Source organism: Guillardia theta (assembly GCF_000315625.1).
Source record: "Guillardia theta CCMP2712 unplaced genomic scaffold GUITHscaffold_36, whole genome shotgun sequence".
NCBI classification, from domain to species: Eukaryota; class Cryptophyceae; order Pyrenomonadales; family Geminigeraceae; genus Guillardia; species Guillardia theta.
This window is the reverse complement of record NW_005434638.1, coordinates 303749-328103: the sequence shown is the minus strand read 5'-3', so window position 1 is coordinate 328103 and position 24355 is coordinate 303749. Positions and strand designations below refer to the sequence as shown.

Genomic DNA, 24355 nt, shown 5'->3' with positions numbered 1-24355 from the left:
TATAGTCGTAAAGATAAACGATGAATGAATGCAAGGATTGTTCAAGTAGGAGGGTAGGGTCTTATTTTAAAAATGACACAACCTCTAAAGAGTAATTGTCACGAATGGGGGTGGGGGTAGTCCGCAAGCTTCATTGCAAGACCCCAAAGGTTGTACACGGCATCAGATGACCACCCCCCTTCTATTAATTAGAACCCCTGTATTTTCTTTATCACCGGTGATCTTGGAGTACTTCTTCAAGAGTACCCCTGGTATTCTATATGCCATCAATTAGATATGGTGCAACTTTTAGTGAGCTGACATTACCCCTACCCACATGATAATTTCAGTACCCACCCAAATGTTGCACACACTACCCTCAAGATTACCCTACCCCTCGTTTTGGTAGGGACATGTCCCCAAAGAAATGCAAGTACGGGAGGTGGGAGGGAAAACGGCTTTAGGAGGAGAGCGGAGACGGAAGAAAGCAGGAAAAGGACAGAGGAGAGAACGATAGAGAGAAATCAGATTCTCTCCTCCCTTTCTCATCCCCAAGTTTTGTAGATGTGATCGAACGTCATGACGACGAGAACGTCTGTTGGTGTTCAAAAGAATTGGAGGTCTTAGACAAGATCTATGGAGGCTGGAGACTAGTGAGTGTTGAGTACAGATCAGAGATTACAGAAGTTGGGTCCTCTACGACACCTTCTATTGTATTAGCGTATCTCAGATCGATTCTCAGATTTCTCTTTTTTCCTCTCCCAGTCGCTCGACTCCTCCAATTCTTTCTCCCGTTTTGAATAATGTCTTCATTTCACACTACAGTTTTGATAGAGTAGAGATGATAGAAATTGTCTCAACTGTGATGGGTCCAATTGTTGGATGCAAAGAGATGGAGGAAGCGAAGGGAGTGTGAGAGAGTGCGAGCGGAAGTTTTGTAGGAGAATGACATGTATAAAGTGACCAACGAGAGCGGTTTGTTTGAGATCTTTGACAGAGCAGAAGATAGTATGAAGCTCATCGGCGAAGAGCGACAAGAGGAATTGGTAGAAGTGCGGAAAGCTCCGTCAGGGGATACGATAGGAGGAAAGGATTGTACAGGACTATAATGCGATGTTAAAGGCACAAAAACGTCTAACTAGAGCAGTTGTTGCAAAAGGTAGTGCGAAGCCAAAGATGAATGTGATTCCATCATAATTCAAAGCTTTTGAAATATCCATGCAGTCTCTTGTTTGCTCTATCAAACTTCCGCAAAATTTTGTTTGACCTGTGATACGGGATCTCATGCTACAAACGAAGCAAGAGAGTGTACCGGGAAGTCAGGTCGATGATACAGTTTGGTCTCTAAACGGGAAGGAGAAAGGTTGAATCTGAAGATCGCTACTTGACACAATAGTTTTGTTCACTCTAATAAAACCTGCCCACGATGTCATGGCTTCATGTTCTTTCGTGTTTCAGTTTTTTACTTGCATACATTCCCTGTCATGTTGTCATCAAGATATCATCATCAGCACATGCTTCTACTCTCTCTTTCTCTCACTGCTGTCCTTCACCCTCAACCTTGCTCTTTCCTTCGCTCCTTCCTCGCTGCCTCTATGCCTGCAATTGATCGAATGCGGACACTTGCCCCAAGAAATGAATCCTCCAAACTACCCCTTGTTTGCGCCCTACTCACCCACCCCTGTTGCTATTATAAGTTCCTGCTCCTCCTGCTCCTGCTCCTGCTCCTGCTCCTGCTCCTGCTCCTGCTCCTGCTCTCGTTCAACAAGCTCGTTCCTGAACAACGTCAGCTCCTCCTTCCCCTGTCTCGTAATCTCCGGTCTTGGTCCTTTCCTTCCCTGCTCGTCTCCGCAAGGAAGTCTTGCTGTCTTGATGCTAGGAGCATAGAGTTGGCCTCGGGATTTCAGACCTGAGCGCATGACTCCTGCTTTCCTGCTTTCCTGCGTCCTCCTCTCTTTGCCCGAAGTGTCTTCATTCTTGCATCTTCCCTTTCCTGTCGCCACCAGAGGATGCACGCCCTGTCTTTCTCGGAGGTGGAGCTTGCGGATGCAGCGATCGGAGCAGGAGGACGTCGCTGGTCTTGGTGGGGGAGAGGGAATTTCTCCTGCAGGAGCCTCAAAAAAGACGAACAATCGGCTCTTCGGCTCCCGAAGGCTGGAGCTTGTCCGCAAGGCCCTGAGAGGATTCAACAGCTCCGACGAGAGCGACGTCAAGGTGCTGCTGGGCTCGAGGAGGCTGGCCCGGATATCCAAGATCGTCTTTGGGAAGGAGGAGGAGGGCTTCTTGTCATCCAGCCTCCTTGTCAGCCAGCCACATGTGACAGAGAGCCCTCTGATCAACACGACCATGAACATGACGCTTGCTGGCACGCGGGGCGGGGCCGCTATGCTCGATGCAGCAGGCGGTCAGGGAGCGATTGTAGGTGAAAGAGGAGAAGGTGCGGGTGCATGGAGGGTCATCGAGAAGCAGTGGTTTGATGCCATCTTGCGAGCCCTTGAGGAAGAAGAGAAGGAGCTCGAGGCGCGGGGGACGGAGGGGTCAGAAGCGGGCACACAGAAGTCTCAGCTACCGCTCGCCGTCCTCTCAACCGATGACTTCAAACTCCTGCAAGCACGAGCGAAGGAGCACAGGTCCTTGGATGGCGTGTCCGAGTACGACCTCCTGCGCTTCTTTCTCCTGCGCAAAGACCCGACCACGGCTCTGCAGTCCATCTTGAAGCACCTGGAGTGGCTGGAGAGCTCAGCCTACGGCATGCAGCGCGTGGCGGACATCACGAGCTCCTCGGACGGGGTCGGGCGGCAGATAGCGATGAAGAAGTCTTACATCCTGTCCAAGGCTGACGTGGAGCAGAGGCCTGTGGTTGTAGTGCAAGTCAGCCGCCACGATCCTGACGTCTCCCCCGTGGACGAGACGACCAGGTTCGTCATCCATGTTCTCATGGAGGCCGAGGGGCTCCTGAGGGACCCCTACCCTTCGCACTTCTCCGTCATCTTCGACATGAGCGGGGCCTCCCTCAAGAACGTGGACTACGAGCTCGTCAAGCGATTCATCTTCATCCTCACCAACTTCTACCCTGAGAGGCTCGGGGTCATGCTGATCCACCAGGCGCCAACCTTCTTCCCTACCTTCTGCTGGTACCCTTCCTCCTCCTCCTCCTCATCCTCATCCTCCTCATCCTCCTCATCCTCCTCATCCTCATCCTCCTCCTCCTCCTCCTCCTCCTCCTCCTCCTCCTCCTCCCTGACCTTGTCTCAAGGCCTCTCATCAAGCCATGGCTGAACGCTGCTACCCGCGACAAGGTGCGAGCCACTTGAACTAGTTTAATGCCGCATGCTCATGACGTTGGTCGCCTCCTTTCAGGTTCACTTCACTCGTTTCGCTGCTGAGAAGGAGGAGGAGAAGCTTTCTTACTGGTGAACGTTAACGATGTATGTGAGCACTGCTGAGGCTGAGACAGGGTTGGACGAGATTGTCTGCCAAGGAGGTCTTCTCTCCTTCCTCGTCCTCCTTCCTCGATCTCTCCCTTGCCACCTCTCTTCTGCAACCGATCAGTTCCAATCTCTAACGACCGTGCAGATTGGGGGGTGAAGATCCTTGTGATTACGACGGGATGATAGAGAAATCCAAGACCATAAACTTCCGAGTTCGAAGAAGTGATTGAAAAGCGTTGAATGCGAAGACGTGCTCCTGACATCTTTGTACAATAAAGGACAAGTAGCCGCTGAAGCAGCTAGGCTGATGTGCTTTCGCTTCCCCATTGGCTCAGACACAGATTGAACCTGATTTTCGTTTCCATCCTCCTTGCAATCAGTGAAACTCCAACTTCTTTCCCTCGGAAATTTAACAAATTCAGCGAAAATCTCATCCAAAGGATGACCAACAAGTTATGTTACAAGTTTGTGCCCCTAGACTCCTTCCCGTCAGGGCTCAGCCTTGGCCTCCTCCTCCAACACGGCCGACACTATGTCCTTGGTTTTCTCGACCAGCAGGTCCTGAGGGCGACATGTCAGGGGAGGGCCAGGGGGTCAATCGTCCTCACCTCGAGCTCTGCCATGAGCAAGTTGAGATGCTGGCGCATCAACTCGTTGATCTGGTCGCTGAAGTCCACGCTTCCGAGTCGAACTCTGGGAGGAGGAGGAGGGAGGAGAGAAGCACCCTGTGGATCACTTTCGTCCCCAAAGCGTTTGCCGATGACATACAGCTCTGGTGAAGGCGCGGAGAGGATCAGGTCCGTCGGCATGGAGAGCGACTTGATGGGTGCTCTGCCGTTCGAATGATGATTCTCTCCTAGATTCTCTTCAGCAGATTCATCCTCGTTGTGCGTGCCATTGGACGGTGAGACGAAAGAGGCGGTGTTTGCTGGGAGACAAGTCAGGTCCACAGACGTCTTCGTCAAACTTGTACATGTGGGAGTTACGGGCATGGAGAGCATGCGGTTGCCCCTGTCGCGTTCACTGTGAGAAACAACAATGGCAGGAGGAGAGAGGGAGAGTGACAGTACCGAGCGAAGGATGCCGGCGCCTGGCTCATGGAATGATCAAACTCTTGCTCCCATCTTTGAATCTCCTCCAGCTGTTTCTGCTTCTTCTCCTCCTTCACCAGCCGGATCAACTCTTCCGAGGCATACTCCGTTGCAAAGTTGCCGCTGATGACCTGACGCCGGCAAACAAGCGCGTTCAGCATGCATTCGATCATCGAGCACGATGGTCATCACCGTGACCGGCAGGGCAAGAAGCAAAAGTCCCGCCAGCATGACGATACAACCGAGCACCTTCCCGGTAGGGGTGTGAGGGTACATATCCCCGTACCCTGAGGAGCCAGAATGAGCACATGGAGGGTGGCAGAGCACTCAAGTACCGGTAGTTGTGATGGTTGTGAGGGTCCAGTCTGTCATACCTGTGTCAGTACAAGTCTCTGACATCACAGGAGGGCCGTACAAGTTGATGGGAAGATGCTCGTGAACTTGCTCGGCTGTCTGCAGTAGGGAGCAGTGCTGCAGCCCTCCGAGTACGTCGATCCTTGAAACGCTCCTACGTAGTAATACCATCCAGCAGTGAAATTCCCTTCTTCATCGACTCCTGATCCGCTGCAGTAATTGTTGCTTTCATCGCACCACACCCCTCTCTCAAGCATCCATATGATCGTTGACATGATGACAACCAGGAGTATCATCACTAGAGCCAGGGAGCTCAGAGCTTTCATGCTCTTCTTCATCGTGTTCATCAAGAGCTTCAGTCCCTTGGAGTACTTGCCAATCTTCAGCAGTCGGAAGATACGCACAATACGTATGACTCTAATAAATCTCAGCCCAGGACCGGGGTTTGTCAGCTTGCAGACAATATTCGTCAGCCACTGATGTCAACGTTCACTTCACCTACCATGAGCTGCACGTAGAATGGAAGGATTGCCGTGATGTCGATCAGATTTTGAAAATTCAGGAAGAAACGAATCCGCGATCTCACAAGGAACTGCCAGAAAATAGCACTCTTGTACTGCGATGCACAACATGAGGTGAGGACAAGGCAATATGGACTCTACCTTGCCAGTTTCCTTCATCTGATCGTACACAGCAGCTTCCCTCATCCTTGGTCCGGTCAAGCCATACGACAGCGGGCACGAATAGAACCGAAGCCCGTACTCGATCGTGAAGAATCCAAGGCAAACCCAGTTGATGATGTCCCAGATCAGGGTGTAGTTACCACAGCAGCTGCACAACCATCAACAACTAGAAATGAAGAGATGATTCGTTCAGCAATCATCAAGAAGAAGAGGAGGAGAAGAGATGATTCGTTCAGCAATCATCAAGAAGAAGAGGAGAAGAAGAGATGATTCGTTGAGCAATCATCAACAACTAGAGGAGATGGGTCGTCGGGCACGGTTCTCACAAGTTGGGCTGGCTCTCCACGACGAATGATACAGAGTTGATTGCAATGACGCAGATAGAGAGGATGGACCACCACCAGGCAGCTTTGCTAGAGTCGTTGTCTTCCAGGAATTTCCACAGAGGACTCTTGGGTATCCATGTCAACATGTAACAACACACGTCGAGAAGCAATCTCACCCCTACATCTGGGTTCTCGATCTTGTGTGCTGTGATCCGTGTTCTGAACGAGGCAAACCTTGTCATTCGCCCCACTCGTGTTCCTGCTCCAGCTAGTCAACACTCATGCGTAACTATCCAGTCATGTGTACCTTCAGAATTCTCCATTTGAGCCATGGACTCGTTCACAATACGATTAGAGTTGTGTCCAACGAAGATAGGCATCGTAAATGAAACTTATGCACTCTTCAAACAGCAATTCGATTCACTTCGGAACGCTTTCCTCTTGGAAACAAGCAATGGGATGAACTTGGTTTCACTTGACTTTCGACAAGGTGTGCTGGCTGCTATGGACTGCAGGTATTTATCGTGACATTTCAACGTCGCGTTCAACCGCCGCCCGCACCATGCAACTGAATATCTTATACTTCAGGAGCATCATTGTCTGTTGTTCAATGTGAAAACTTTTCACTGTTGCGGAGTTGTCTTCATTCATTTTCCATCGTCTCCTCTCCTCCCCCACTCCTCCTCTCCCCCCCTCCTCCTTTCCATCGCCGTCCCAGTTCCATTGCACACCGGTATTGCCCCCAAACCCTTTGAGGTCCTGTGACTACCCCACCCTCCATGCTCTGACAAACGGAAAAACCCCTCCCCCTCCTCCAGCTTCCGCTACCTACCCGTATCAAAGTCCGTGTTTTGCATGTATTAGATACCGGTAATCAGAGATTGACCCACCATCGATTGGTGAAACTTCACCAACCCCATATTGGGCTACGGGTACTGTGGGTACACCCACCCCCATCTTGAAGGCTTTCAGATCCGCTCCCCTGGAGGGTTTTACAAGGTGATTTTTACCGGTAGCATCCCTTTTTTGCTTAAGTCATTCAGGGGTACTTTTAATGGAATTAAAAGGGGTACTGAAGTCAAGAGGGTAGTACGAAGATATAGGGTATTTTCGTTGTTTTTGTTATTAGGAGAGTGAGGGAGGGGGTAGGGGTGGTCAGGAACGGTTGCTGTGGTCGTCCTATGCAAGCAAGTGGAGCACCAGCTGGGGGAGGTGGGGAGGGGGAGGGGGAAGGAGGAGAGGAGGATGAGGAGGAAGGAGCAACGAGCAGGCGAGGAAGTATTCAGATGACGAAGAAAGGAAGAAGCTCACGAAGGACATCGGAAGAGTTTGACTTCGGCGTGAGAGCTCCTTGCTTCACGATTCGAAGTTCTCAATATGTTACCAGAGCATTCTTGGAGCTAAAGATATTGCCCGAGGCATCAGGAAACGAATCAGATTTCAAGAGGCACAGTAAGTGCTCACATGCTGCTCCTTGCCATGTTTGTGTTGAACAAATTGGAGAAACTCAAATCTCAACTTTCAGGTCTAGGCACCGTTCTATGTTCACGACAGTCACACAGAGCGGGTTCAGAAGGGTGAAGATGAAGAGCACAGCTGCTAGACCTAACGAATCGATCAACATAAGTGCTCCTCTAGAGGACAGTCAGACTGCTCAGATCGATAAAGAATACATGAAACTGAAGGTGTGTTGCTGTATCAATGGCTTGAGAAGTGAATGTTGGTCAATCAGGCAAAGAAGGGGCTGAGCACGAAAACAACAGAGAAAATTCCTATCAACAAGAAAGATGGACTTTTGGTCACCCTAGAGAGTGAGATGACTCCTAAGCCTCCCGCTTTACTGACCATGTGCTTGTTAGAATACGACGCGAAAGAATTTTTGATCGATGTGTCTGACATGAAAGTTCTGAACGCTGGAAACAAGAGAAGTTTCGTGCCACATTACCTTGCAATCTCTCTTGCTGTCGACCAAGGAAACCCAGATTGCTTCATCACCCCGGACATCCGCATCCCAGAGCTGGGGTATCCTACCAAAGACAAATGTGTTTGGCATGTAAAAACGAACCTGAAAGTTCTGCCGACTGACAACAACTACACGCTGGGGAAGTATCACGTGCAGATGATGAGCGGGGTAGACAAGTGCGAGTTCAGAGTCATGGTTTTCTTGGACCGATTCATCCCCACCATCACGATGTCTCAGAAAGGAGCTGGCGGAGGGTACCGACCGGGGCTGAAAGAGAAAATGGAGAACATCTGGAAGTCAGTGATAGTAGGAAACATCTCGAGCTCGAATCAGGTGAGATCAATATCATCAAGCTGCATCCAATCTCTTTACTTGTAGCTCTAGCGCCGAAAGCAAGGATGGGCTGGAAACTTTCCGATGACAGACTTGAACATCACGAGCACCATCCTTAAAAATGCTGACAAGTCCGATAATGTCAAGCAAAGTTCTCAAAGAGTCAAACAGGACGGCGATCGATTTCGAAGGTGAGGGATGAAGTTGAAGCTCTGACGACCTCTGACATGGCTGCCAAGACCCGAGTCATCAGAGCGGAAGCCTCAGGCTCCTCACGACAGCAGATGGGGAGAGATCGTGAGCGTGACGTTCAATCGAGCCGTGAGCAGCGTCTGCTCGTCACACCAAGAGGCGGGATCCATCAGACTCAAGACAAGACCCTTCAAGGTTGCCAAGTCCTCCGCGTGCCAAGGGCCCTGACCTAGTCACGTAGGACATCTTGTATCCCAAGTCCAACGCCAGCCCTGAACCCCAGAACCTCTCCTCCTTGAACAACACGTTCACGAGCGGCGTGAGGCAGGTGCCTTTCTCTCCGATGTCAGTCGAGCCAGCGCTAGAGGACGCGACGTTCTGGAGAGGCGACCCATCGAGATCGCTTCACTCCCCCCTCCGCGCTCGCTCAACACCCATCGCCTCGCCTATCTTTTCCGTGAGGGAGTCATCGGGTGCTCGGGTAAGTCGACAGACTGAGATCAGTCTAGCACCTGACGGTTCTCTTAGGATGAGGTCCTGGCGTTGCTCAAGGGCTCTGAGCCTGTCGCCAAGAAGATTCTGCCAGGCTACAAGTACGTCGAGCTCGATGTCCCGACTGCTAGCGTGCGAGGTGAAGCATTTGAGGCAGAAGCACACTTGCTGACATACGCTGTGAAGGGTATGCGATCAAGATACGCGATGGCTACGGGCACAGGAAGATAGTTCAATCTGACAGTGAGTGTAACAACTGGAGTTGTGAAGCTGAAGGATGAGCTTTCAGAGCTTGAGGAAGGTGAAGCTTGCTTTGTTGCGATAGGAGATGTCGTCCCAGAGGCAAGTGTTGCTCGAAATGCCAAGTACGAGTGCTAACTCTGTAAATGTCAGGGAACCGATGCTGTAGCGGAACTGCACTTCACCGAGAAGGTCTTTCAGGGGCAGCAAATGTACATCAAGGTCGGCGACCTCTTAACTTCTGGAAAGGTTTTCACTGCAACATGTACCTGAGTCACGAGGTGACTTCACTTGTCAGAACATCCAGCTGGAAAGAAGACCCTTGTATGCTGGGAGCGGGAAATTCATCACAGCACGACAGTACTTCACGATGAGATATCCCCACCTGCTGCCCGAGTTTGAGAAGATCTACAAGAAACACTTTGAGAAGTTCGTTCCTGCTGTCGATCATAACAGCCCGGGGTGGAGAGAAATCGAGATCAAGAAAATGAGTGAGTCCCTCGTGCAGCCTCTGATCGAGTCGATCGACACCTGCTCCTCGTACCTCTTCAAGCATCTCTACAGTCACGAGAGGAGGAGGCTGGCAGAAGCGAGCCAGGTGCTTGTGCTGCAGCCGTCTTCGGTCCTGGCCCACCAGGGAGAGGATGAGGAGCAGGACGGAAGGAGAGCTCGTTCCTTGTACATACTGCTTGCTGGGACCTTGGTCGTGCACAGGCTGACCGAGTCCCAGCAGCGGGAGCCCAAGAAGAATTCGCTCGAGGCTCTGCTGAGTAAGGGAAAGGCTCCCATGACGCCCAAATCACACCCGTCCGAACCTTCCTCGGAGGAGGAGGCGGAGGAGGCGGAGGAGGCATTCACTGTTCGGAAGCTGAACAAGGAGCTTGGCCTGATTGCTCTAGAGCAATACGGAACAATCCTCGGACACATTCAGGAGCCAAAGAGCGTCGTTGGAGAGAGACAGCTCTTCTTCGGAGAGCCATGGCCGTGTACCCTCCGCTGCCAGGGGACCGTCAAGGTAGCTGAGATCTCGTTCAAAGCGTACAGCGACATTCTTCTGGAACGCCCGGAGATCCTCTCCGGGAAATCCCAGGAGGAGCAGGAGAGCAAGTTTACGGAGCGACAGAACCACGAGGACCTGATGAGGATCATCGACGGAAGAGAGAGCCTTCCTATGAAAACCAAGGCAGCGGACTTGTACGCGCTGTCAAGGGAGGAAGGAGATGAGAGGGAAGCGTTGAAGAAGTACATGCGATACGACGAGGAAGCTGTGAAGCAGCGGGCGGAGAAGAAACGAGAGGTGGAGATCATCGACGAGCTGATCAAGCTGCAAGCCTTGAGCGAGGAGCAGGTCCTCGACTACTGCACGCTGACACGATCAGAGTTGTTTATTCTGTTGTTGCAGATGTCAGTGGTAGCGAAAGAGAGAGAGGGCTTCCTTGCAGCGCTGGACCTCAGAACGGAGGCTATCCCTCTCTCCCAATCGGTACGTTTCCTGCCTCTTCGATCCTCGACCTCATTCCCTCGTGCAGTCCGACGCAATGCTGTCCATCCTCGCCAGCCAAGGAGCCATGTAAACTAGTTAACTGCCTCGGTACGTGCTGTAGCCATACTGATTCAGCAGTAGAGGGATGTGATAGTGCTCGTTGACATTGACGATCTCCTGACGATACCTGTGAGTGCGGAGAAGGAGACAGAGGGGCCACAGCTTACAAAGGCGATGGTGACTTCAGGGTAGAAGCAAGTCCCTCCACTTGCAGCATAATATCCTGCCGTGTCGAACGTGCAGCGGTAGATCCCTGGCTGCAGCTTGTGGTCCACAGAGAGGAGCTGCAGAGATCATGAGAGGGCAAGGAAGAGGGAGGAAGGAAGAGGAGATCAGACGTGCCATCATAGCAAAATGTAGTAGTACCTTAGGACACCTTCCATCAGAGTTGGTTTTGTCTCGACCGATCTACCAGAGAGTGGTTGCGGTCAGAGGTCCCCATGCCGGGGGAGAATGAAAGGAACCTCCTGCCATTGGTTCGCAACTTTCTGCTCGAGGACGACGAGGAGGTCGGCGGCTGGTCTGACCGTAGCTCTCAGTCTAAGACAGGGGGAGATCTGTTCACCTTCCAACTCCACAGTCCAGGACATGCGAAGTGATGGGTGGTCTCTTTCCAGGATTCGGCATCGGCGCTGGTTGCTGGGGGTGCAGGTCAGTCATGCTGATCAGGGATCTCAGGAAGCACGAGAGTAATGTGCGGGAAACAATACATGTGACTTTAGAGGTGAGATGAATACAAGTCAAAATCCGATTGGAGGATGAGGATAGTATGGGAATGTCAACACTAGGAAGAGAACTTACGAAGAAGAGGAGGAGGTGGTGGTGGTGGTATAGGAGGAGGGGGAGAACGGGAATTAGGAGGAGGAGGAGGAGGAAGTGGTGGCAGTGGTGGTATAGGAGGAGGGAGAGGAGGGGAATTAGGAGGAGGAGGAGGAGGAAGTGGTGGCAGTGGTGGTATATGAAGGAGGGGAGGGGTGGGGGAGGAGGAAGTGGTGGTGATGGTGATGGTGGTGGCATGGGAGGAGGAGGAGGAGGAGGAGGTGCATGAGTTGGCATCCTTAGTAGTAGTTGTAATAGGTAGTAGTAGTAGTAGTAGGAGGAGGAGGAGGTGGTGGTCGTGGCATAGAAGGAGGAGGGTGGTGGTGGTGAAAGGGGGGGGGGGGGGGGGGAAGGTGGAGTAGGAGGAGGAGGTGGTGGTAACCTGCATCTGCCTTGCCAGCGCTTCGACTCGTTCCATGCAGGATCCGCCTTCTTGGACGACCAGAGATTTCAGAAGGAGGCGGGGAGGGGTGATTTCAAGCCATTTGGCAGGGGTGAAGGGTGAAGGTTTTTGTAGGAGGTGGGGGTGAACAAACAGGGGTAATGTTACTATATGATAGTAGGGGTAGCCATGGGAATTGCAATGTTCAGACGGTAGGGGTGGAGGTATCTGAGGCGGATTGTGTAATGATTAGCTATTTCGGGTTGGTGTCCTGCATGGCAGGAGGAAGGAGTCTGTCCTTTCCTTGACTTGCTTGAGCGCTTCTCCTCGTGTATATCAAGAGCTTCCCTGCCGTCTTTCCGCCTGCTGTTGAAATGGTGTTCGAGATGTGTGTCCGCACTCTCCAAGAGTCCTCCCAACCACTCATGGAATCGTTGAAGCAGGTAATTAATTGCCTTGTTGTCGACTGCCGAGGGTCTTCTGACGATTGTTGTGCAGAGTAAGTGGGCTTCTCATGTCTCTTACAGCAATGATGTGATGCTGATTGATGAGAAAACTGGAAATTCAGTCGAATACAGACACGGGAAAGCTGTGAAGGAGTTGCCGTACATTTCTCCGTATTGACATGATTGAGCAGTTGGTTTCTGCAGCTGCACGCTCAAAGCACCTCAGAATCCCATTGACGCTTTTCTTCCTTATTTTTTTAAAGAGAGATTTGTTCATTTGGAATGAAACATCTTTCTAAACAGCCAGAGCAAGTTGATGAAGGATTCAATGATTGTGAGGAAACTCAACTGTTGGCTAGGGCAACATCGAAGAGTATGTGTTTGCACAGTTTCAATTTCTCTTCGTGCAATCATAATTTCTATTCGTGCAATCATTTCACATCAAAGATTTGAGTGTCTTAACTTCACTTTTATTATGACATCGAGCAGATCTAGTTAAACTTGCACTTTGAAAAGTCCATTTCTGGATGTTGCTCCATAAATTTCTTGAGCATGTCTTGTTTCTTCTGCTCTTCACTATGATCGAATGGTCAGTCTGGTACAGCGGGACATCAAAGGAGAGATCTTACCTGGTAGGAAGACCCATTGCCTTTTGCCGCTGATCAAACATCATCTTCTCAACAGTTTGTCGAGTATCGCCATCCAAATCTGAAAGCGACGAGTTCTCCGGCTCTACTTTACGAGTGTTGATCTCTGGGTCTCCAATAATCACGCATTTCCACCATTCCATCCCGTTCTCTTTGTCCATGCTCAACACCAGCCGGTTCGCATCCTCTGTGATGAAACATGTTTCAGCGAAAGTTCGGGGGGAATAGAAGAGAAATGAAGCATCACCGATAGTCCAGATGAAAGTGTCAGTCTTGACCTCCTTATGAAGCTCACCATCCACAAGAGGCTCCTTCCCCTTCAACTGAATCTTGAGCTTCTTCTTTGTCAACGAGACCGTAAGATCACGAGATTTCAATGGAACTCCAGGCGGCAACCCTAGCTTCTGGGAATCGATGATTACTTGCACTTCCGACAGCGTCTGAGTCCAGGTGTATTTGTCCGTGACTCCTCCGTTGGATATCGGCTTGGCCCCCTTATTGTCTTCGCCTTCATCTTCGTCTTCGGATTCCTTATCCTTGGGTTCTTCAGGCTCTTTGGGTATTTCTCCCCTTTCTTCTTTGGCTTTGCGCAACTTTTCACGTTCCGCCTGCTCCTTCTTTCGTGCCTCTGCCAGCTCCCTGGCCTGGTCAAGCGTCAGGCAGGAATCAGCGAGTTACAATTATTTTAGGAACCTCTTTAGCGGCTTTTTCTTCTGCAAGCTGCTTCTTTTTCTTCTCCTCTTCGATTTTCTTCAGCTCCTCGTCATCTTCGTCGATCCCCTGCTGCTTCTTATACTCTGCTTTCCGGTAAACGTCCAGCTGGTGGGAGAGCGTGTTGATGAGCGTCTGAAAGTTGTTTTCCGCCTGTTGAGAAAGTCATGCCATGGACATGGCAGCGAAACATTGGAGACCTTCGGTCCATTGAAGCATTGTGTTCTACGTTGCAAAAATCCGAAAATTGTGTTCAGGAACTCCATTTCACTCTCATGCTGAGTCATCATGGCGAAGAGTGTGTCATCGTACTTGGTGTTGCCAGCCATGACGAGGTCTGAGAACGATAGAAAGTCAAAAGCGTTTCCAACATTTCAGGCAACTAAGAGCTACAAGAGTCTGGGAGGGTCTGCACATTCCTATCTGAGCTCAAAGCACTGAAATTCCTGTCCTCCTTGCGTAATCGCTTCTTCCATTCGTTGAGAATGCATCATCGCATGCCTAAGAAGTTTCATCTTGTAAGCTCTTTCCGCCCTTCTCTTTCTCATTGGCTCTCATTTCATGGTTATGCTTCTGTTCCTCCTCGCCCATCTCCTCCTCCCCCTCTTCCGTCAACCCACAAACCCCTCGCATGCGCGCAACCGATGGCGGGAAACCTTCTGTCGCGGTGGTGAAACCGGTGGAGTAGAACGACAATTCCATATCACTACCCGTGCTTTTACACTATAATTAGCTGTGAAAGGGGGTAGGGTAGTACAATCAGGTACCCACCGTTGGGCGACCACCGAATCATTCCAGAACCTCCCCTCATCCCCGCTCATTATCAAAACATTTTCGGGAACTTCGGAACTACCCGGGAAGGGTTCAGCAGGAGGTTCAGCAGACATTTGGCAGTTTTACTAGCAGCTGGCTCAGTATGCTAGCTGCCTCCCCGGGACTCCCTGGCCCGTTCGTCTTCGTGCTCTACCAGAATGTTTCAGCTCTCCTCATCCTCTCTGACTCCGTAGCCCCCGATGGCGGGGCCGAGGATGGATAGCACCTGTCAGCCGAGTCATCACACCACATTGCGAGGGATCTTGTCACATGGTCCATGGTGTCTTGTACTGCACTGAGCGTTCGCTGCAATCTCACAATCTCCACATCCCGGATGTAGCGGATCTCTTGCTTGAGGCTGTTGTTTCCCAGCAGCCCCTCCATCTTCCTCCTCGACCGATGGCCGCGAACTACCCGCTGAAGGCAGCGGGTGGCTGTGTCCTGCATTCGAAAGAGGGTCCCGAAGGACCTCCAGAAGACCCTCCGTGCCCACCTCTGGAGCTTCACGACAGCAGCGGACCGCTCCAGTTTGAACCTGAGGGACGAATCAGAACATACGGAGCAGAGGGGGAGGAGGGTTACCTAGTGTAATGATCCATAGCGATGCGGAACAGCTCCCTGTCATCGTGTCCTCTCCAGCATTTCTGCGCTGCCGGGTCATCCACTGCCGGCTCACTCTCCTAAAAGTGACCTGAATCTTGATGGCTGCCTTGTGCTCGTCTTTCCCTCTCAGTCGACCCACCTGCACTCTTGCTCACTCCGAGTGCCTCTCCCCCCCTTCCTCCTCCTGCCTCTGACCTCGTTCCATAAGATGCGCAAAGCCTCGTCCTGCCGAGATCGAGCATTTCGCTCCTCCTCGAGCTGTTTGATATCAGGTGGTTGTGAAACTCGTTAACATAGCAAGACTTCACCTGCTGTGTCAACATCTGTATCTGACTCTTTAGGGCATGGATCTCCCATGATCCGTCAAGAAGGCTATCTGCACGGAGAGCGGAGGGCCTCGCTCCTGATGTTTGTCAACAAGTTGGAAGATGTGTAGACTTGAAGCAACCTGCTCGCCTTTTGCTCCCTCGCAAGAACGAGGGCATCATGCCCGTATCCGCCTCCAGCCGTTCTTCCATCGCCGTCAGGAAAGCGAGGCAAGACAACGGGAGTACCACCTGCCGTTCCCCTCGAGACAGACGCTAGGTCGCCCCTCCATCTCTTCAATCTCCTCCTCACCAGAAAGCTCCTTGCGACGGCCTGAAGCCTTGCAACCCCTCTCAGACGATTGCACGCACGTAACCACCTCCTTACCTCGCTGCGCAGACATCTCGGACTGAAGGTCGTACTGTTGATTTGAGTAAGATCTTTGGCAAGGTGGAAGTCCCAATGTCTGGCCATCGCATCCATCTGCGAAACCACAAGTCAAGTTTCATATCCATTGACACCAATCAACGCACCGATCTCTCTCGTCGCTCGTATCCTGCTTTCTTGAGAAAGCCTTCTTCAGACAAGAAAACAGATCTCAGACAAAGTAGATACAAGAGAATGGCAAGCCAATCTATTCCACCTTGGCTATCAGGCGTGAATGATGACATCTATAAGCATTTTGAATCTTCATTGCTGAAGCATTCCTCCGCCGATTCTCCGATTTCAGATAAACTTTGAAATACCTAACAACATCGCACAGTGACAATCATCTCTCACTTCAATCCTCCCGCCCCAACGTCCTGCAGAAAAGCTCTTGCTCCCCTTCCCCTTCCCCTTCCCCAATCTCAGTACCTTCGCATTTCCCGAACATGCTTCGCAAGTGTATGGATATCAACAGCTTTGTCACCTGCTTCTCCATTTTCGGACTCCAGTGCTAACAGTCCAACGCCATCCATCGCAAACGGGATCCTGGCATGAGACGATGCACCGGCCCTGTCGCTAAATCCTTTGCTAGAATGGCTCTGGAGGGTTTCAACAACAGCACCATCGTCTCGCTTCTGTGCTCTGAACCCTGAGGGTCTCGATCTACTCTCCAGCTCTTCATCAATGTTGGCATCATGTGCTGTCAAGGCATGTTGCGAGGGTTCATGAACTGCCATGGAACACTTTTCCATGAGGTACTGCCTAAGGCGCTTTTCGTTGGCGGGCTGGGTGACAACCGTCAAACCGGGGAGTTGAACATGACAAGGAGACCTGGAGGAGAGCCATGAGGGCGTCCGACAAGATGCCTGGCTCTTCACAGAAGAGCGTTCGTGAGACCGCCCACTCCTGCCTCGAGACAGGCTTATCGTCCAAAGTGGACAGCCGAGGTAGAAGGAAGACAACGAAAGGTCTGTGATCAATCCCCTTCATGTAGATGGCAGAAGTGATAGGGTTTGCTCTGAGCAAGGAGACGTCAGGTCGGCATGCATGCGGGAGACAAGGCCTACCGAAGATCGAGGCGTCGGAGCTCCATGAGCGAACTAACGTACCGCAGGTCTGAGAGGCTTCCAAGCTCATTGTTGGAAATGTTGAGCGTGCTGAGCGATCCAGGCAGATTGTGAGGCAGAGAGGAAATGGATGACATGGAGTTTCCATGAATATCCAGGTTCTTTAAACGCGACAAGTGACGCAAATCCCCGATGACTGTGATGGCATTGTCGGAAGCATCAACAGTTTGAACCATAGGACATTCCTCAAGGCCCACCAAGGTTGTCATCGCGTTGTTGCTGCATATCACCGTCTCAAGAATGGGGAGACTTCGAATGTACTTGAGAGAAGAAATTGAGTTCTTAGATATGTCTATCTGTTTCAACCTTCGAAGGGAAGAGATCGAGACCTGAAAGGCAGCCAGGGAGGTGATGTTATAGTCACTAAGATCCAAGCTTGTCATCTGAGCGGATCCGGGTCGGTTGAGAACAAGCTCAACTTCCGAAGGCCTGCTGCTGTTGGCTTTCTCTTGTTGCTTCGGCTTCGACATTTTAGGTTGCGAAGGAGCGAAAATTTGACGAGAAACAGGAAGTGAATGGGGGGAGTTCGTCCCTTCTTGATCGAAGGATTTCTTTGACATGTGCCCTCTCCCCCTCTCTCCTCTTATCCTCAGCTACTCCATGCTCGCTGATACCTCAACTCTCACCCCACCGCCTCCGTCTTGTCCCACCCGTCCCACCATGGTTCCCGCCATCGTTTGACCTGAAACTTCAAATCATATTAGCTGAGAAACTTTCTTTCAAAGTTTGATAATCAGAGTTAGAAAGTTTGTCCTGTGGGATAGCACATGGTCGCCTGAGAAAATGCAGGCCGAGCGGAGCATCGGGAAGGAGTGGAAGAGGAGGATGTGAAGGGACAGGGAGGAAACATGAGAGTAAGCATGTGGAGGAAGAGGGAAAAACGAAGAAGGCGAGAGGAGGAGACAATATCTCGTCGTTGATCTATCTCCTTTCCTAGCTCTTTCCTTGCCCCTTCATCTTTCCATCGCTTCCCTGGAGTCGTTGGCACTGCAAAAGTTCTTCCATTCCTCGCCCCCATCAGGATTGCTTCTGCTCTTGATCTTCCTGCATTTTCACCTTCAAGTGCTCGCCTCGTTTCCTTACCCTGAGCGCAGTTCGTCCCGCCATGGAGGTGATAGTGTGGCCATGCATCGGGGTACGACTGCAGTTCCATCTGTCATGAGTGATGTCAAGTGGCAGGTATGCGCTGCTGGAGGCATCATTCTTGGAGGGCAAGTGGCGGAAGACTGGGAGAAGTACAACATCTCGAGGTGGCTCTTGTACGGCCGATCGCGTCCCCACCCTGACAGTCTTTCACTAGTTGGAACCTTATGAATCCGCTGTGGTATGACTCAGAGAAGCTGCGGCGGCCAGTCTTGGGGTTGTACATCAGCAGGTGAGCAGCAGTGGAGGACGAGGAGGGTCGCTGAGCAAGACAGCAGCGAGAAGCCCTACGTGGTCGAGGAGATCAATGTCCTCATGGACCACCTGGGGAAGCGAAACACGGAGGAGGTGAACATTTCTCTTGCGAGGAGCTCGCTGACTGCAGTCAGGGCTATGCCAACCAGGAGGTGAAGCTGGGCGACAGGTGAGGAGGAGGAGCGGGGAGGAGAGAGTAGAACCTGAGCTGCTCTCCTCCACAGACTACTGTCCATCAACCAACTCGACGTTCAGGATCTACCCATCCAGCGGGTCAAGAGAGTGAGAAACCCTCGCCTTCCTCCTTCTTGCTCCCCAGCCCCAGCCCGCACCTTCCTTTGCCTCTCATTCCTGCTTCATTTCGTTTCCTTCCGCTGCCCTTTCTAATTCTCTTCAGCTCCTCGCTGGCCAACCCTACACGACTGTGTCGCTCACCTTTCAGCGGGAGGATCAGACGCCCTTCGAGGTCAAACTCTCCCTTCCTCCTCCAGCTCTACCACCACCACCACCTCTTCGTCATCGTCCTCCTCCACCACCGCCAGCAGCAGCAGCTCCTCCTCCTCCTCCTACCTCCTCCCCTGAGTTTACGACAGGTCACACTCCTCCGACATGTAAGAGAGATGAAGCCGACTTGGGCAAGTGCCTGAGAGACTCTCGCACAAGACTGGCAAGCAAACGTCAAGAAGGTGACGAAGAGGAGAGTAAGTGAAGGCGGGTGGAATGGAGTGGCGGTAGAGCAGACGAGGGAGAAGGGCAGTCAGCGCCTACTTGTACAAGTTTATGGGAAGTAGAAACCTCATTATGGTATGATCGCTCTGAATACTTACAAGGTCTAAGGTTTACAGTAAAAGAATCTCGAGATGCGCCGGTCCGCGAGAGGGAGAGAGGAGGAGAGGGGTACAAGCGTCAGACCCACGAAGATGGGAAGGAGAGGGAGTTCCCATTCTGTGTGCTTCCCTGGTACACAGTCGACGCCATCCCGGTGCAGGAGTTGGGAATGACGCAAACCAGGGAGCCAGCGCTGAGGCTGCTGGACGACATGAGATCGTAGTTGAGCTCATGGAGCAGCTGCAGGTTCATGCCGAATCGCGCCACCAGCCCATCCTTGGTCTCCGTCCCCTTGACGTGGTAGAGGTGCCCCAGCTGCAGCACCTGCGATCGGTAGAGGATGTAGTCGGGATGGTGGAGGTCCAAGTTAGCACTCCACAGCTGCATCCAGCTGATGCCGAAGGAGCTCGCGATGTCGAGGAGCCGCTGGTTCTGCTGGAGGGCGTATTTGCACCGCAAAACATGAATGAGGATGCAGGTGACAGCGCTCTGAGGTGCCTGCGGCCTGCACAAAGAGTCGCCCCCAGTGTCTACGATGCGGAAGCAGGTCGTTCGGTTGTAGCCTCCTGTCTTCACGTCCGGCTTCCACTTGAACACTCGCTGCACTCCGTTACAGTCCTTGCCCACTCCTAGCGAGACTCTCTCTTGGGGGCCGAACATGGCACCGGGTGGGAGAGGGGTGGAGGGTTCGATCTCTATCCTCACAGAGTCCAAGCAGTTGTCATCTTGTCCTGAGACGATGAGGCCGTCTTCCTTGCCGGCGATGAACTCCTTGTATGACGGGACCATGCTCACAAAGTAGGGTGCCGGATCTTGAACCACGTTGACTCGCGCGCACTTCATTCTGGACGATGCTGACGTGTCATACTGGTTGTACGTGCTGCAAGTTCCCGAGGTGCAGTTGGCGGTGAGGTCGCTGTTGCAATACTCGTGGGCTCCACCGCTGCAGACCGTCCCGATCATGTGTTGATCGACAGCGTTGAAGCAGAAGATGTTCAGTCCATACTCGCTCTCGCAAGGGGTCCACGTCATTACCATATGTGCGGGGTTCATTCCCGTCACGACAGAGAATTGAGCTTCGGGAGGTGCGTGAGAGAGCGTGAAGGAGACCTGAGACAACCTGTGAGACACAAGCAGCAGCGAAGACAACGAGTAGAAGACTCACCCGCGTGTTCTTCGTGTCGATGTTTCCGTTGATGTCTTTTTGCACATCAGATCCAACAAAGGTTAATTTGATTTCGAAGTTCGCATAAGTCTGCACAATCTGCGGGTACAAGAAGGACTGCAACGAGCGAGCGTCAACGAGCGAGGGGCTGACCATCTCGACTACTCCTCCTAACTGAAGTGTCCTGAAGCTTCCCACAATGTCGCTGTCCGGGATGTACTGGTTTACCCAGAATGTATCCTTGTTGAGCAGCCGCATGTGCCCCGAGTCGTAGGTGGAAGCAAGAACATTCAGCATGAAGTCGACAGGAGTGCTAGGACCATTGACTAGTGAGCTGGAGACCTGGATCGAGACCTGGTATAGTCCAGGGAGGATGCTGTAGCTGGAGCCAATGGCGCACCGGCTCCCCACGAAGAAGGGACATCCACACATGCATCCTCCTTGCGGATCCAATACCGCGACCGACCCTTGCTTCACGTAGCCCGTGTTGTCAATATCAGCCATCACGACGTTTCCTGTCTGAGGGCTCACTGGAGCTGTCCACGCTGCAATCCAGCTCTGATCCATCTTGCCGATGTCGGGGAATGTGGATTTGAAGCTCAAGAACCTACAACCAGGAATGCGACATGTGACTCCCGTAGAGGAGGTAGCGAGCCTGGCGTCAAAGCTGTAGGAAGCCAACAACAACGACATCTTGTCGAAATTGTTCTTGTTGATTTGCATAGGTTGCATCGACATGTCCAGAATGACCGTTGGATCCCCATTGAAGTCCGAAGTCCTTGGGTCTAGCTTGATCTGATACCAAGCTTTGATGTCGGATTGAGAACGTTCACCATTCCATATGCGCCACTCGTCCAGATACCTGCGAGAATCGTAAGGTCGTGTTCAGCGCAAACGTCCATTACCCTTCGAAGGGTCCATACGCCCCTATTGTGCTTGCACTGCCGAAGATGATGCTAGAATTTCTTCCCATGCTGTCTGCACAATACATGGATGAGCCTGAGAGAGTCTTGCACGAAGCTCCTGGGCCAGTCAAGGCGCTCGCACGTCGTGGTCCAACAATCTAGCAATGACTCAGTCCTGGCACGAGATGAGTCTAGCAACTCACTGGGTTCGACTCTCCAATCGTTAACTCGGCTGAGCATGTTGCCGGAGTTGTTTGGCAGTTGCGATTTCGCAACCCAATCGAGCAAGATTGTCCCGATATGCAACGCGGATAATCGCGGATGCCAAGAAGATGTCTGTGCAAAGCTTTCAGCTGGTTTTCTTTTCGGAATTGAGGTCTTACCCGTTGATGTAAACCTTGTACGTAGAGTACCAGTCTCCACAGTTTTCCGAAGAGCAATTTACAATGGTTTTGCGCACAACTGCAATATGCACGAACATATTCTGCATGCTATTCTGCAATTTCCTGTGTAAGACAAATGGATTGTACAACAACATCACAAACCGTCCCGACATTGGGGTTGCTAGCGAACCGAAAGGTCACGTTTTGGAACTGCAGAGCATTCTTTGTTGCATCCCAAACATTGTGTCCAACAATAACGGAGTAAGGGTCCACCGCGATAGTTCTAGCACAAATTCGTAAGCCGAAATTGACATCAACACAACTGTAAGGGAAGTATGTCGCAAACATCAGGTAGCTCACAATAGAGATCCCTCGCAATTCTGCCGACAGCTCGTGTCGTTTGCTGTGAACAGGACCCCCCCTCCGACGCTGGTGAAGTAAAACCATCCTTCAACCTGACACCGTTGTCGTAAGAACATTGACACAACAGGTGGCTTCGAACTCACAGTCAAGGCTGGTAACACGTTGTCGGTTCTTAACAATCTTCCCAGACAGCCTGGGGATGCGCCAAAGTTGTTCTTGATGTATTTCTGAATATGACAGTGAATGCAAACACGTTTGCGCTGAGAGAACTTACAGGGCAACTGGAGGCCTTCCCATCGCAACAGTCCATGGCATCTTGAGTCAGGAAAGGGTTGAGGGGTAGGGACACGACGGCACTCTGATCGAACTTGATCGCATTGCCGTTATCATTGCCATCGATGATCTTGAGGGAGAGGTCGCTGCCATCTGGGGAGATCGCAGGTATTTGAAAGTAAGGCTGCGTCTTGGTAGGATCGACAGACTGAGAGGCCAACGTAACAACTGGGAGCATGTTCACACGTGGAGATTCCTTGGCTACAGTCAAGTCGACAGTGGTGATCAACTCCCACGGTGCATCGGCGTTGTTTGATAGCCGGAAATATCTGCAGCAACCTGTGAAACTGGCATACCAGGGGTTCCCGTTGTCGTTTGGAGTAGCGTATGTATGTGTTATGTCAAGCTCGCCCATGACCCAGTCCTCCTGCTCCGAGATCGCAGTGACCTTGATGACAAGATCCCGCCGAAGAGTCTCATCGCCGAAGTTGAACTCAGGCGTTGCTTGACCCGTGATGGTAATGCTGTCTCCAACCCTCGCATAGCCGTCCAGCGAGGAGCCTTTAAAGTAACCAGTGTCCACCTTTCTTGTGAAAGCAACCTCTAGATTGAATGTGACTGTATTGTCTACCACTCTCCTCCATGCTATCTTGCTAAACCGAAAAGTTCCACCCCATGATTGAAAACCTGCGTGAGTACAGTCAGACTGATGATGACAAGCTGGCATTGTAGAGCGCGTTGTGATGCATGTGAGAGAGCAAGAGGGATGATGGGAGAGCATCTCACGCGAGTTCAATCATGACCTATCACTCACCTTCCTTCGCTCCTGCCAGCGCGAGGAGGCAGAGCAACGCCGCTATGCGCATGGCATTCACTCCACACCTTATCGAATTTCCGGCGCAAGGCTCTTTCCAACATATTTGATAGTTATAGTTTTCGTGTCATACTAAAATTTCAAATATACAAAATCAACTTAAATCAAGATGAAAGTATTGAAATTGAATTGGTTCTCCCGGTAATCAGTGATACCTGACCCACTGCCCCTTCGCTTGTTGAGCCATCCAACCCTCCTACCCCTACCCCCCTGCCCGGCCGGTGACTCTCAGTTGCCTGAGCCTGCCTCGTCTCGGCCCGGGCCCGGCAACCCCGGCGCGGCGGCCGCAGGGCCCACGGCCCGACGCCGTGTAACACACTGACATCTCCTAAGACCGTACTGTAAGAACTCACATAAGTTCTTGGAGACGTTGAGAAGTTCCGAAGTTCAGGCACGGTAATTTCACGGTCTCATCTTTACTCAAAGTTAAGTTTCATCAGTGGAGTCGCGCCGGGCTCTCAACGTGACTTGCCAAGTTGGCCCAGCCTGGGCAAGGTGCGGTGCCTGATTCAGTGCTTCCAGCCTTGTACCACAAGTCTGAAATGTTTTCAGAACATGCTTGTGCAGAACTGTTTCGGCCAAAAATGGATTGACCGTCACCATCGTCTCATATGTGATGCACTGTATATGATCGGATGCAGTCCGCCAAAGTAAGATGAAACTTGATTACCGTCACAAGTCACTGAGTCGTCCGGGGACGGTCCGGCTTTGGGTGATTAGGATCAGCGACGAGACTTGGACATGCTCTGAATAAGACGGAAAGTGTGGAGAGCGACGCGAGGGAGAAAACTGAAGTTGAGGGCGGCAGCGATTCGACATTGCTCGCAAGCACGCGATAGGAAGGATGCGAGAGAAGGAGGAGATGATTCGCCCCCCGAGCATCACCCCCTCCCCGCCCCCCCCCAAGCTGTATGCTCCAGAAATCCACATGCTTGAATTCGCCAACGCGACAAGTAAATGGCATTGCCGGGGAACCGCGGCAGGACTCCGGGATATTCGGAAGCAAGCACAGGATGAAGATGAAGTGAAGATATCCTATGTACGATGATAACCCCAGGGCCTTCCCTGAGCATTCCAGACATGCAAGGTTCTTCACTCAACTGATGTTTTCCTGGCATCCATGGAGCGCAACCTGAACAAATATTGGGCCACAGCGACATCAAGTTTGGGGTTGTAAAGCACAAGGCGTTGTGAAAAATTTCATCTACGTGAATTTCATTTACATACAGATGGATGTTTGCTTCTTCAGCTACCTGCCA

General features: G+C 51.6%; 7 protein-coding genes across 7 annotated transcripts; 2 read left to right on the top strand and 5 right to left on the bottom strand.

Annotated features, from left to right (window-relative positions):
• Positions 1 to 1896: 1896 nt before the first annotated feature.
• GUITHDRAFT_139150 (hypothetical protein) lies at positions 1897 to 3396 on the top strand (the record flags this gene model as incomplete). Its single annotated transcript, XM_005832156.1, has 3 exons — positions 1897 to 3113; positions 3236 to 3278; positions 3340 to 3396. 3 exons carry the CDS (start codon positions 1897 to 1899, stop codon positions 3394 to 3396), a joined length of 1317 nt encoding a protein of 438 aa, XP_005832213.1.
• A 503-nt stretch (positions 3397 to 3899) lies between these two features.
• On the bottom strand, positions 3900 to 6244 carry GUITHDRAFT_108873 (hypothetical protein; the record flags this gene model as incomplete). Its single annotated transcript, XM_005832155.1, has 11 exons — positions 3900 to 3971; positions 4019 to 4421; positions 4481 to 4632; positions 4694 to 4788; positions 4837 to 4866; positions 4917 to 5307; positions 5358 to 5471; positions 5518 to 5686; positions 5865 to 5989; positions 6041 to 6123; positions 6172 to 6244. 11 exons carry the CDS (start codon positions 6242 to 6244, stop codon positions 3900 to 3902), a joined length of 1707 nt encoding a protein of 568 aa, XP_005832212.1.
• Positions 6245 to 10452: 4208 nt separating this feature from the next.
• Positions 10453 to 11849, bottom strand: GUITHDRAFT_152774 (hypothetical protein). Its single transcript, XM_005832154.1, has 6 exons — positions 11829 to 11849; positions 11193 to 11266; positions 11092 to 11149; positions 10994 to 11035; positions 10795 to 10911; positions 10453 to 10744 (listed from the first exon to the last, which is right to left on the bottom strand). The coding sequence occupies exons 2-6, from the start codon at positions 11252 to 11254 to the stop codon at positions 10664 to 10666; spliced, it is 360 nt and encodes a 119-aa protein (XP_005832211.1). The 5' UTR covers positions 11255 to 11266; positions 11829 to 11849; the 3' UTR covers positions 10453 to 10663.
• An 880-nt stretch (positions 11850 to 12729) lies between these two features.
• Positions 12730 to 13971, bottom strand: GUITHDRAFT_159699 (hypothetical protein). The gene is made up of 5 exons (XM_005832153.1): positions 13833 to 13971; positions 13615 to 13785; positions 13169 to 13565; positions 12904 to 13108; positions 12730 to 12850 (listed from the first exon to the last, which is right to left on the bottom strand). Exons 1-5 carry the CDS (start codon positions 13959 to 13961, stop codon positions 12766 to 12768), a joined length of 987 nt encoding a protein of 328 aa, XP_005832210.1. The 5' UTR covers positions 13962 to 13971; the 3' UTR covers positions 12730 to 12765.
• Positions 13972 to 14608: 637 nt separating this feature from the next.
• Positions 14609 to 17377, bottom strand: GUITHDRAFT_108869 (hypothetical protein; the record flags this gene model as incomplete). Its single annotated transcript, XM_005832152.1, has 12 exons — positions 14609 to 14671; positions 14716 to 14980; positions 15028 to 15089; positions 15137 to 15187; positions 15244 to 15306; positions 15357 to 15451; positions 15667 to 15694; positions 15742 to 15837; positions 15888 to 15928; positions 16265 to 16565; positions 16612 to 16798; positions 16848 to 17377. 12 exons carry the CDS (start codon positions 17375 to 17377, stop codon positions 14609 to 14611), a joined length of 1782 nt encoding a protein of 593 aa, XP_005832209.1.
• A 635-nt stretch (positions 17378 to 18012) lies between these two features.
• On the top strand, positions 18013 to 18952 carry GUITHDRAFT_108868 (hypothetical protein; the record flags this gene model as incomplete). The annotated part of the gene is made up of 8 exons (XM_005832151.1): positions 18013 to 18042; positions 18087 to 18166; positions 18208 to 18282; positions 18329 to 18398; positions 18440 to 18474; positions 18530 to 18587; positions 18703 to 18771; positions 18899 to 18952. The coding sequence occupies 8 exons, from the start codon at positions 18013 to 18015 to the stop codon at positions 18950 to 18952; spliced, it is 471 nt and encodes a 156-aa protein (XP_005832208.1).
• A 259-nt stretch (positions 18953 to 19211) lies between these two features.
• On the bottom strand, positions 19212 to 23088 carry GUITHDRAFT_139145 (hypothetical protein; the record flags this gene model as incomplete). Its single annotated transcript, XM_005832150.1, has 10 exons — positions 19212 to 20243; positions 20299 to 21160; positions 21204 to 21361; positions 21407 to 21539; positions 21587 to 21699; positions 21749 to 21869; positions 21947 to 22041; positions 22093 to 22176; positions 22224 to 22909; positions 23037 to 23088. 10 exons carry the CDS (start codon positions 23086 to 23088, stop codon positions 19212 to 19214), a joined length of 3336 nt encoding a protein of 1111 aa, XP_005832207.1.
• Between the last annotated feature and the right edge of the window lie 1267 nt (positions 23089 to 24355).